General features: G+C 38.9%; 1 protein-coding gene across 1 annotated transcript in view; it reads left to right on the forward strand.

Annotated features, from left to right (window-relative positions):
• TRAPPC12 (trafficking protein particle complex subunit 12) overlaps window positions 1–12,962 on the forward strand; it is a 73,355-nt gene that overhangs the window by 20,397 nt on the left and 39,996 nt on the right. The window contains exon 6 of the mRNA XM_070955116.1: window positions 771–909. Coding sequence (XP_070811217.1) covers window positions 771–909 — 139 coding nt within the window. The remainder of the gene's footprint in view (window positions 1–770; window positions 910–12,962) is intronic.

Consider the following 12,962-nt stretch of genomic DNA (forward strand, 5'->3'; position numbering starts at 1 on the left):
AGTTCACTTTACAAAATAGATATTGCCTTTGCTTGTTCTAGCATAGAAACATACGGGATGACCATAGTGAGAAAACAATTGAATTTTTGATTAGAATTTAAGGTGTATTAACAATTAGCAAATGTTTTCATGAGTGCTGTAAATTTTTGCAAATATTTCTTTATAAGGAATTGCAACATCTAAATTAGAAATATTAAGGACCAAAAAATAGAAAAATGGTTTGCTAGTAAATTAAATGTTTGAAAGACCCAGTAATACAGGGCTGTCAAACTTCCGGCCTGCAGGCCAGATGTGTCACGTGCTAGCACTGCCCATGCCCGGTTTAGCAAAGTGGAAAAAAAGTCCCGATATGTCATGTGATGTCGCCACGACGACGCGAGTTTGACACTCCTGCAGTAATGTACCTGCATTTTGAACCACTTACAACAGGTAGTTAAGGTCAATAATTGAGGATAGAAATAATTCATATATGTCTTCAGATAATGTCAACATATTAATTCTCTCTAGTCAAGATTATGAACAGAGTACTATCCAACCATGTAAGGTAATTCATTTGCAAATGATCTCAAAAGTAAAGAAAAAAATTCAGCTCAAGAGGAAAAATTCTGGAAAAAATGAGTTTGCTGAACTCACATGCGCACATGAAAAATGATCTTTAGATATATTAGTATCACAGCTATTTGTTCTTCATAGCTGAAAAAAAAACCCTGATAATACATTTTTGTATTACAGTAATAGCTGTAAACTTTTTTTTTCTTTTTACTTTCAAGATTTGGTTTGTAAGACTAGCGCTCCTGGTAAAACTGAGTCTGTACCAAAATGCTGAAGTGGAATTTGAACCATTTGGAAACCTAGACCAGCCTGATTTGTATTATGAATATTATCCTCATGTATATCCAGGACGCAAAGGTAAAACTGTTTATATGTTTATTCCTATTAACTGTTTCTTTGGGGTATCATTTTCTTTTTATTAATAGTCACAGGTTTAATAATGAATGTACTATTATAATATGAACATTACAACATGTTACTGAAAAATATCACAACACTTTTGCAATAGCAATACATGCTGCTGCATCTTTTGATTAGTAGAAAATATGGCCTTTTCTAAAACAGAGCAATTACATATTTCCAATAGTCATTCCTTGAAATCTGGAAAAATATCACAATTCCGGTTTCTTTTTTAGCCATCCCACATGCTCAATACAGCTACAATTCCGAAAAAACTGTCAAATTCCAAAGCTTGGGTATATAGTTAAGTATTACATTAGCACCTTTAACATTTTCCCATAAATGTGCTTATATTACACTTATCCATGGGCAGGAGGTCTGTGCATCATAAATAACCACAAATATTTTATAATTGTTAAATAGCAATTCTGTGGTCAGCATATAAGAGCAGACTTTAATAAAAAGCAATAAAAATTGTGATTCGGATGCTTGGCAACTGTAACACCTTTACAATAGTTGCAGCATCCCATGTCCTATTTTCAACCTTTCCAGACGACCGCTATCAAACAAATTTGATGGAGAAACCAGTAGGGAAGATCACATGTTATGGTCACATGATGTCTCACTTAATGATTATGGTGATTCACTTCCTGACCATGGCAAAAAAAAAAAAAGGTGATAAAATTTGGTGCACTGGTAAGGTGCCTCACTTGATGACTGCACCTCATAACGATGAATTCTCTGGTCCCTGTTGTGTTGTAAGTCAAGGACTACCTGTAATGAGGATGTCCTCCGAGCACGTAACTACATTGGCATCCTTCAGTCTCAAAAGACTATGGTATCGTGCTCTGGAAAAAGGTCCTAAAACAGCATCTAGTGTGACTAAAAAGGCCAATTTGAGAGTGGCAATCCCTTCCACACTGAGGGCAGATACATTCTGTCCCCTGCCCAGCCCCCAGATTTCGCTAGTTCTGGGCACGTAACAAGAGCAGTGTTAATAGGTGCATTGCATTTGTAGATCAAATGATGCTATATTGCATAGCAGTCTAGGTAAAATAATGGATAGACATGATTGAGAAAGTGTCATTTCATTTTATTTATTAAATTTTTATACCGCCCGTCTCCCGAAGGACTCGGGGCGGTGAACAGCCAGGATTAAAAAAACATACAATATAAACATTAAAATACTTTAAAACATAATTAAATCTATATTGGCTTCCCCCAATTTAAAACCCCTTACCCATAAAATTAACCAATTAAAAATTTTAAGCCAGCCCGGCTTGCTGAAATAAAAAAGTCTTCAGAACCTGGCGAAAGGTCCTGAGGTCCGGAATCAGTCGTATCCCTGGGGGTAGCTCATTCCAGAGGGCAGGTGCCCGCACAGAGAAGGCTCTTCCCCTGGGGGTTGCCAGACGACATTGCCTGACCGACGGCACCCTGAGGAGACCCTCTCTGTGGGAGCATATTGGCCGGTGGGAGGTTATCAGTGGCAGAAGGTGGTCTCGTAAATAACCGGGCCCTAAGCCATGTAGCGCTTTGAAGATGAGAATCAATACCTTGAAGCGCACCCGGAAGACCACCATAAGCCAATGCAGCTCGCGCAGGAGAGGTGTTACGTGGGAGCACCATGTTGCCCCCATAAGTACCCGCGCGGCTGCATTCTGCACCAGCTGGAGCCTCCGGGTGCTCCTCCTCCTCCTAGAGAGCATTGCAGTAGTCCAGGCGGGAAGTGACGAGGGCATGAGTGACCGTGCATAAGGAGTCCCGATCCAGAAAGGGGCACAACTGGCATATCAGGCGAACCTGATAGAAAGCCCCCCTGGCCACGGCCGTCATATGCTCTTCTAAAGACAGCCATGCATCCAGGAGGACACCCAAGTTACGCACCTTCTCCATGGGGGCCAATGTCTCACCCCCACGGAGAGGGTCAGGCATGGACCAGCCTTTGTGTATTTGTTTATTTGCAATTTGGAAAGTTAACATTTTTTAAAATTAAGGTTTAGTTAGTAATCCATGATCAAACATACTGCAGCATCCAGTTTTATGGATTCCTGAACAATAGTAAATTAGCAAGTAGAATTGTAATCAAATCCAAGAGACAATTGGTGCATATATACATCTGGTCTTTATGCAAAAGAGGCCACTACAATTTCTCTATGTTTCTAGATCATTTTATTCTCATGACCTGAGAGATGCAGAGGATATCCTTGAGAGTATGACTTGGAAAAAGAATAGCAAAAGACATCTGAATTGGTGTCATTAAGCAGCTAATTTTAATTTAAAAAACAAACATAAAGTATAAAGATACTTTAGCTGTAATCATCATCCTTGATAATATGCTGATGGTTGCTTAATTTTCTTTTCATTTTTCCATATAACAAACATAAATGTAAAATCTTTTGATTTATTTATCTCATTTTGATTCACAATAGATACAAGAATTAGGCAATTAAAATGCACTTTGCAATCAAATATGTCAAGATGCAAATAAATAATGGCTATGAAAGTGGTATAAAATATATTTCATTTAATTCATGTGTGCAATTTAGATCAATTCAAAATATTCGTTGAATTAAACACAGTATATTTCTTTTTGGAGCAGCATGTACATTTCAACCTAGAATCTTATGAATATCCAGGGATTATGTAGCTGTTGTTTAGCATCTGTATACGTAGACGTATTAAATATCTATCTTTTACTTCATTTTTTCCCCTCTCTGAACTGATTTTTTTCCTTTTTATGTGCCAACTCTAAATGCATCTCAGTTGCCCAACTGTCCTATCCACTTTATTAATGCACCAATGTATTTTACCCTAGCTGCTCTTGAATCCTAATGTTCTCATATCTCCTTTCATTAACTAAGTTTAAGATAATTTTCTTTAGTTGGCTGAATAAACCTGGCTTCTTAGGAACCTATTTTTTTAATCTACATATTAAAGCTTCAAAGTGTGTGCAAAAGCTTGCTGATGGGAGCAAATATCATCCAATACAGGTATATAATCTACTGCAGGTAGGATATTTCATGTGGTGGATCTTTACACCTGTGCATTCTTACCCACTCATTTCTTTGTGACAAATACTTTATGCTGCTGATGTGAAAATGAGTATGTGCTGTAGAGAGTAAGAATTCATTGCACTGTACCAAATTGCAGATATGCAAGTTTGGGAAATGGGAGTTTTATATTACAGGTAATCCCTGGGTTACAAGCGTTCCCTTAGCGAACGTTTGAAGTTACTCAATCAGCATTCCCTAGTGTTTACAAACAAGTCCTGAAACTACGAATCTTGCAGCACCACGGCAGTTGTTCGCCCTTACCGACAACCGCAGAGGCTCTGCAACATTCATCCTGCACTTTGCTGGCCAAAATGGAGATTCAGAGAGGCAGGCTGGCAAAGTAAACAGAGCTCTGTTTTGGCCAGCAAAGTGCCGGGCAAGGCCTGCCACACCAAAACAGAGCAACTGAGAGGCTGGAGAGGAGACAGCTTGCTAGATCTTCACACAAGTGAACTGATGCAGCAGGTTGGGGGGGGGGAAGCAATTGTGGGGAGCATGAGGTATTTCAGTGGGTCGGGGAGGCCTTGGGCCTGTTCCATCACTTGCCCCCCACCCCACCCCGGCCTTCTCCAACCTGAAATACCTCATGTGCACTTAACAAACAGCGCATTCGTTTAGCGAATGCATGGGCAAAAGGAGGGAGTGATCCCGTTCAAGGTACGAGATTCACTCCCACAAATCCTCAGGTTACAAATAGAATGGGCAGGTTCCATTACATTTGTAACTCAAGGACTACCTGTACTTTACCATTGGAGCCACTGTTGCTCAGCACAAGTTTTCTTTTGATTGCCTGGCTCAGATAACTGTTTCAGTCATGAAACTGGTTTTTTCAAGTTCAATTTTAGTAGATAGTTACCACTCAGTGGCTACTCTGATGATTGCTTCAGCAAAAAGTAGAAGTTAATTATGACAGTCAGTTGATGATTTTGGCAAAGGAAAAAAGTTCTAATAGCACCTGATTTCCCTGTCTCCCCCTGCTCTCTTTTTCTGTCAAGAAATTGCTGTGCCAAGATTTCAAAAAGCCCTAAGATTTTAAATTCACTAAGCTATTATTCTATTTGATCACCTCATGACATGTGGCCTGATCTTTTAAAATCATGCGTCTGCTAATTCTTCCCTTAAAAACTCCATGTAAGGACAAGGTGCAAGATGGCGAGGCCTGTATCGTTACCCTTGTTTGAAGATATAAAATTCCACTCACGACGTTGTTTATTTGTGATCTTTTGTGGTTGAAGAAAAGTGCGAATTGACCCCATGGTTTTAAAATGCATGACTTCAGAAATTGTGATCGTAACTTTTGTACTCAAGGTAGCATTAAATATGGTTTTAAATGATGAGCAGTAGAACATTTTTCTACTGTTCTGTTTTCAGAAATAAAAAAATTATATAACTTCTTAGCATGGTTGCACAAATAAAGGTAGAATTATTGGGTTGGAAATTTTATCTCTGCTCTCGCTTAGTGATGTTGCACCATGGCAGAGAATCTAGAATCCAAGTGAATTGTTGATTTTCAAGTGAATTGAACAAAGGCATCAAGTGTAAGCCTGCAATCATGCCACAACATTGTCAAGCTGTTATATTTTGTTTTTCTGACTATTCTTGGGTTGCTATAGGTAGCCCTGGCCTAATCCATTTTTTTAAAAAAATCAGGTGTTGTGCCTCAGTTACTCCCATCAAGATAGTTCCATAATCGTTTGGCATTTGCCAAATCTATGTTTAGGAGGCTTTGTGTCACCACCATTTTCGAGAACAGAATTTGAGAATTTACAAAACAGAGAGTTTGTGGGATTATACAGTATGTAAATTGCATTGAAATATAAAGCTGGAAAAATTGCACCTTAGTAATGCTAGAATTCCTTGAATCTCTGTTTTCCTTTGTTTGGTGCTGTCTTCTCAATTGTGAATGAATTGTACTGAATTTCTGAGAAAGTATCCACTACGTTTAAGGTATTATATATCAGCTCAGAGACCAAACCTGCAGCTAATAATGAAGAATGCAGAAGCTGTGGTGCCAGTCTGCTTCTTTGATGTTCAAGCCTCTGTTGCTTTTTGACAGCCAAACGGCCAACCCGCCAGCCCTACCTATGTAGCTTAGGCAAGAGGTGACTGACAAGGGATATGTGCATTATTTACTTCTGAACAGCTAAACAAGCAAGGTGGGCTCTCTTGCTTCAAAGCTGAAATTCTTTGCGAATGTCAGCTGTATATTCTGTCTAATCTTTGTTTAGAAGAAAAAAGGGTGAAACAGGAGAATATAGTTCGTTCTTTTCCCTAAAGAAAGTCTAAAGGGTAGGTGGGTGTGGGGATTACAAAGAGCAATTCTTTTAGTTTTGAGAAGTGCTTACCTGCAGGATCTAGGAAATGGCAGCTAATTCTCTGTTCTCTCTGACATCTGTTCGCAATTCAGTGAGATCATCCTTGGCTTTAGGCTTAACAATTTGCTGCAAATATAGAAATAAATTTTAAAAGGAGGGGTGTTTAATAGCAGCCAGTTTTTTAAAATATGGCTCTTGTGAACTTGGAACATGATTGATGCATTGATACGTTTGATTTTAAGAACTCTGCCATCACATGCTTGACTTACCGGTTACAAAATCTTGAAAAATCCTTTTTTGCTTCAAAATGTTGCTTGCTCACTTCTTATTCTTGCCCCCTTTTACCTATTTTCTTTTATATGTGTTTCCAAAAATGTGAAAACTAGCACAATTTTGGAAAAAAATCACAGATCAAAAACCAGATAAGGCTCCCTGTTCTCCCTGTTCACCGTAGGAAGGTTTGAAAAATGCATTGCGTTTCCCTCTAGTGGGAGCAGCAGTACCCTACCATCATATCTGCTGCTAAAAATCTATGCAAAATGTAAGGGACGGGGTATCCCTTGGAAATCCTTATAATTAAAGCTCTTTCTGGCTTTTTTTTTTTTTTTCAGTTTTTCTAAACTAGAATGTTTCCCACCAAGCTTCCAATTATTAGCACTGTTTTTCTTAAAAAAATAATTATGCTAAACTATTCCACAAAATAAAAATACAAATAACATAGCCCAGATGCTTACCACACTGCTGATGCTTTTGATTATTTTAATACAGGAAAATTGAATATTCTGAGAGTTGCTTGTATGTACACTGAGAGCTTATGCACTGGAGACAAATTCCTTGTGTGTCCAATTACACTTGGCCAATAAAGAATTCTGTTCTGTTCTGTTCTGTTCTGTTCTGTTCTGTTCTGTTCTATTCTATTCTATTCTATTCTATTCTATTCTATTCTATTCCTACTCTACTCTACTCTACTCTACTCTACTCTACTCTACTCTACTCTACTCTACTCTATTCCATTTTCTATTCTGTTCTAAATTCATGACACTTTTTTAGTTTCTTTTTGCTGTATAACCAGCATGGGATAGGGTAAAGTTTTTCTCCTGGTCAATTCTCTTTCCCAACACACATCTTGTCTCTGATCCTCTTAACTCTTAATAGCTGTTAATAGCTTGACTCGTCTGCTACAAAAGCGATTAGTTTGCCGTTTATTGCTGCTGGTGACTGCATAACTGATGCAAGCCTTTTTTTTTTCAGCATAGGGGCTATATTTGTTATCTGAAACCTCTCAGGATTGTAACTTAAGGGAAACTGGACAAAAACAGAAAGTAGGATAAAATATAGGGGTTCCCTAGCCCTTTTTGTCTTCTTTTCTTTCCTTTAGACTGTTGCTGTTTGCATCATGCCAACCATTCCACTTTTTCCTATTCAATGCTTTTTTCTGTTTATTTTGGAGCATGTGTCAGTCTTACCAGCAGCTGACTGGTTCTGTACTCAGGCTTGATGAATGCTGCTACCAGTGCCATCATAATCAGGCATCAAGATTGGGAGGTGGCATCAGTAATTACAGCTGCAGTTTCTGTGGTAAATGAGTAGGTCCTCAAGGTCAACTGGTAGCTTATTTGTATTTTGTGTAAAAATGATAATAGTGCATGATAACCGAAGGAATTTCTTGTCAGCACGTGAAAGATTTCAGTACTCTTTTAATGCAGCGAGGAACAGTGCTCGTGATACTTTACAGCCAAGAATAATTGTATTTCTTAAGTTACACCCGTATAATTCACTAGTCAAACCCACTTTTGCTCTCGTATGTTTCACTTATGTGAAGAAGGGAAGACATGTTTGGAGATACAAATAAAGCAAAAGGCATAAAATCCTTCTGCTATTTATTAATTATGGATGGCTAATTCCATTTGAAAGAAACAATAAAAGCACCAGAAGTGATAAAGAAACTACACATTCTAGAAAATCCTTGTACACTTTTGTATACTACACTTGTGTGTAGAGTAGTGCCTTTGAGTCAGTGTTGATTCCTGGAAACTGCCTGGACTAGTCACTACAGTTTTCTTGGAAAGATTTTGGGAGTGGCTTGCCATTGCTTTTCTTTCTAGGGCTGAGAGAGGGTGACTGGCACAAGGTCACCTGTCTGCCTTCATGTTGACTCTCAGATTTTGTCCATTTATCCTTATTAACAGTTGACTGTGTTGTAAAATTTGCTTCTGTTTACTTTAAGGTTCATAAAGGATTGAAGGTTTAGGTACCACATTTACAGTGTAGCACTTGCCTTTGTTTTTATTGCTGGATAAAGAGATAATTCTTCTCTTCATTTAATGTTTAACTATTTTAAATGCTTCTATATATATTTAGAGCTACCCTGGATTTTTTTCTATTTCTCTATAGATTAAGATGCTCAAAAATAATAATTCTATTTAAAGGACATCTTTTAATTATTTGGGATCCAGCAAAAACCTTCTCAGTAGATTTTCGTTTTCTACAGGAAAAACTAGCTCCTTAATTCTCAGTCAGAGGAAGGTGAAAGAAACACCTTGGCAGAAGAATTGTGTGCTGTCACAGAGAAACAAATCAAAATCTTCCTGTTTCAACTGATATTCTGATTGAATGCTCTCTTAAATCTGTGAAGACTTTAGAGTCAGCACTTCCCATGATTCTGTCACTTGATTGTTTTTTGTCAGTAGAGTTGATGAGTCTTTATTGATGAAGCAAGAGGAAGTGTCCTATTACTGCATGGCCTTTCTGCTTCCTTAGCCTTGTTTGCTGTCCTTGAAACTTAGCTGACCTCCTTCTGGAGGTCTTTGTGTTCTTAAACCTGACTAGACACCATCTTTCTCTCAGACTCATACACATGCATCCGAGCACCTTGCAGACTCCATGACAATAGCACACAACCATGTATCTTCCAGAACCTTTGACTAAACTGTTACTTACCCTTGTACTCCCAAAGCTTTACCTCATAGATTTCTGGTTGTTGTTTTGTTTGTTTGTTTGTTTTAAAGACCATCCAGAATGATTATGGGCAGCTAAACACTTTAAAAGAACTGGATGATGATGATGATGATGATGATGATGATGATGATGATGATGAAATATATGCAGACAAAACACTATCCCACAAAAAGCACAAACAACAGGAACTCCACTGCATTTTACTTGAAGGCCTGGGAGAACATCCAAGTTTTAAAAGATTTCTAGAATCCCCTCAGAGTGAGAGCCAAAGGGTCCTCTGCAGAGATATTTTTCCAGAGGGCAAGCACCACAATAGTTTACAGATCAACAGAGTTGGAAGGGACCTTGCAGATCATCTAGTCCAACCCCCTGCCCAAGCAGGAGACCCTACATCTGCCTCTACCTAGGATCGAACTCACACAACCTCCTGATTGTGAGGCAAGAGCTCCACCTCTAGGCCACAGGATGTGTACAATAGTGAAGGCATTGTAGTATTTTTATTATTGTTCTCACTTAAAATCTAAAAGATAGATAGATGAGGTTTCACAATGATAAAATGTTGTTTGCAATTGCCAACTAATTTCTTTGGTTTTATAATCAGATTAGGATTCTGACAAACAAACTGAAATACAAACAAATATATGTAAATATTTAAATGCAGTTGGGTGTGGACACGCTTTCAGCGATTTGTAAACATTAACTATAGTTGATAAAAGCCTATATCTTCTTTGTAAATATGAATTTCATCTGTTCTCCACCCTCAGGAGACATTTATGAAAATGTGTGGCAGAAAGCAGATTAAGGGGAATGGCTTCTTTTCTATTCTGCTGTTGGAGCCTTTCTGTCATAGTCTGTCTCTGTATTTAAATTTCGATAACCTTATTTGTGTTTTTTAATGTGAGAGACGTGTATTTTTAGTATGAAATTGTCTTTTTAAACGAAAAAAAGAAAGAATGAATGTCTTTCTATTATAATACAACTGACAAAGATGTCTCTTTTCATATAAAATAATCATCATCACTATCTTCTGAATTTTAACTATATTTTTCAAGAACGTTGAACATAAGGAGCCCTGATTGTCATTTCACCTAATTAGGATGTAATTAGAGTGAGAAATGATACATTTTCCAAACTCAAAAGTAGAGATGCATATGTGCCTTTACTCTTTAGAACACATTCAAACTCTTTCCGGAGTTTGGATCCCTGGGTATTACTGATGTATATACTGTTTTTCCTGTATCAACCAGAGCTGCTGCTCTGCTTGCAATAGTGAATAGTATGCCTTACCTCAACCCTAAGAAGTGAAAATGGACTAAGTAATAGCTTCATTTTGTCAGAGGTTGACTGTGGTACAGCTCGGCTGCCAACTTTTATTCACCACTTTAAAATGAAGCTTTGGGGTTAGCTCTAGTGCTACATCTTTATGATGGGGTTATGGATTTCCATTGCATGATAACCTCTGTACTAATGAGTTGGCCTGCCATGAAGCAGCATATAGGATCATTAACTTTGTTTAATAACCAGTATCAGTATTAGCACTGTCTTCTTGGGTTTTTTGTTTTTTTTAATCTGTGGCATACTGGAATATCCATCTGTCTATAGATTAAAACTTTTTATTCACTAATGGTTTAAGAAAAGATGCTTGTGGGTAGAGAAAACAACAAAGGAGTTGCCATAACACCATAAGATAGAAATATGAAGTAAATGGGGAATGCAGATCTGATGGCATAGAAGAGAAGCTCATTTTCCGCTTTGGAGAGAAAGGGCATAGAGAGTTATGGAGGTTACTGGGAAAGAGAAAAAATCAGCTGGTAGAATGCTGCTGACCAACTGTACCTTCTCCTTGCCAACTTCTTGCATAGCAGATTTATGTGTAATGTTTTGTAAACAATAATTGCTTTGAATCATTTATTTTTGCAACATAGCATGAGTGCTTAGTCCAAATGAATTTCTTACAAAAGACTATCCCATTAGGAAAAGATACATTTATTTATTTAATATATTGAAAGAATTTATAAGGCTGTCCACCTCTCATGGTGATTCTGGGTGTGTGCTGTCCCACTCACTAACGCATACACACACACACACACACACACACACACACACACACCCCACAAGAGTAAGGAATGTTTATTAAGGCTTCCAAGCCTGAATTGGTATTCCCCAGCAATTCCCTGTGCTGGCACCAGCTCAACACCAATAAGTTTCACAGGCTATTCAAATGAAGCCAACCCTAGTCCTCAAGGCAAAGGCAAGTCCAATCCACTAGGCCAAAGTAAGTTCCCAAGGCAAAGGCAAGTTCCAAGGCAAGACAACACAAGGCGAAGGAAGCAGCCAAAGAGAGATGATCCAAAGTTCAAGGCAATAAAGCTCAGCAAGAAAACAAACACATTGTTCCCAGCAACGTCTCCATCTGTCTGCTGTGCTAAAATGCCAGCTTCTGGTGCGACCTATCAAGAAGGGTGAGGCTGCCTCCTTATGAGTAATCTGGCTGACCTTTGCTGCTCCTATCTTTTCTCTGCCTTATGTGTTCTTGGATCAGTGCAGAAGGCAGTTCCTCTTCCTCATCACTGATTGGCTACAGCCACATGCTTTCCCCACCTGGAGCCTTAGGGCTGCCCTGCTGCAGCTGTGCTTCAGTCAAATCACTCTCAGACGGCTGCTTGGAGCCATTGACCAACTCCCCTCCTGACGTGCCTGGACCTGGTTCATCTTCCTCCAAGCTGACATCTGGAGAGGTATCTGGGGAAACATCCGGGGGAGCCATCACAGGGTAACATGCAGATTAAAGATAATAATAACTGTTTAACAAAAATCCAACTCAACCTGAGGCCACAAACACAACCAATTCATAAACAATAACATCAATCAACATTAACCAGCAGAGCTCGCCTAACCACATGGCCCAAATGCCTGAGGGAACAGCCTGCTCTTTCATGCCTTATGAAAGGCTAACAGGGTTGGGTCATCCTAATCTCCGGAGGGATCTTGTTCCATAGGGCAGGCACTGCCACAGAAAAAAATATTCCAGAATCCCACAAGATGGCATTGTTTAATGGAAAGGATATGGAACATGCCCTTCCTGCTAAAACTGGTGGGGCAAGCAGAGTCGAGGAGAGAAAGGTAGCCCCACAAATAGCCTGGCTGTTTGCTATGGAAGTCTTTATAGGTGGCAATGAGCATCTTGAATCTCACCCAAAAGCCTACAGGGAGCCAGTGCAGCTTACAGAGCAGTGCTGTTGTGCGGGCCATAACAAGAAACACCTAAATTGTCTGTGCTGCTGCATTTTAGACCAACTGTAGCTTCCAAATGCTTTTCAAGAGAGCCCCATATAGAATGTATTCTGGTAAGTTAAAGCAGAAATTACTAACATGTCGGTCAATAGTCCTTTGGGAGTAGGGCGGTATATAAATTTAATAATAAATAATAATAATAAATAATAATAATAACAACAACAACAAGATCAACAAGATAAACCAGTCTGGAAAGGAATGCAATTGGTGTACGAGGTGAATCTTCATGTAGATGTAAAATAAGAATGGGGAGAGAATAGATCCCTTAGGCTCTCCATACAGTGGGGAGCCTCCAGCTCTGTCTCTCTGTCCTCCCTGGAACTGGCGTCAGGGAAAGCGTCATCATAACTCTGTGCCTCCCACTCACATCTCCTAAGTAAGCCCAGAC

The sequence above is a fragment of the Pituophis catenifer genome, unplaced genomic scaffold (genome assembly GCF_029215685.1).
Source record: "Pituophis catenifer annectens isolate HBS135680 unplaced genomic scaffold, rPitCat1.0.hap2 SCAF_1, whole genome shotgun sequence".
In the NCBI taxonomy this organism is placed as follows: domain Eukaryota; kingdom Metazoa; phylum Chordata; class Lepidosauria; order Squamata; family Colubridae; genus Pituophis; species Pituophis catenifer.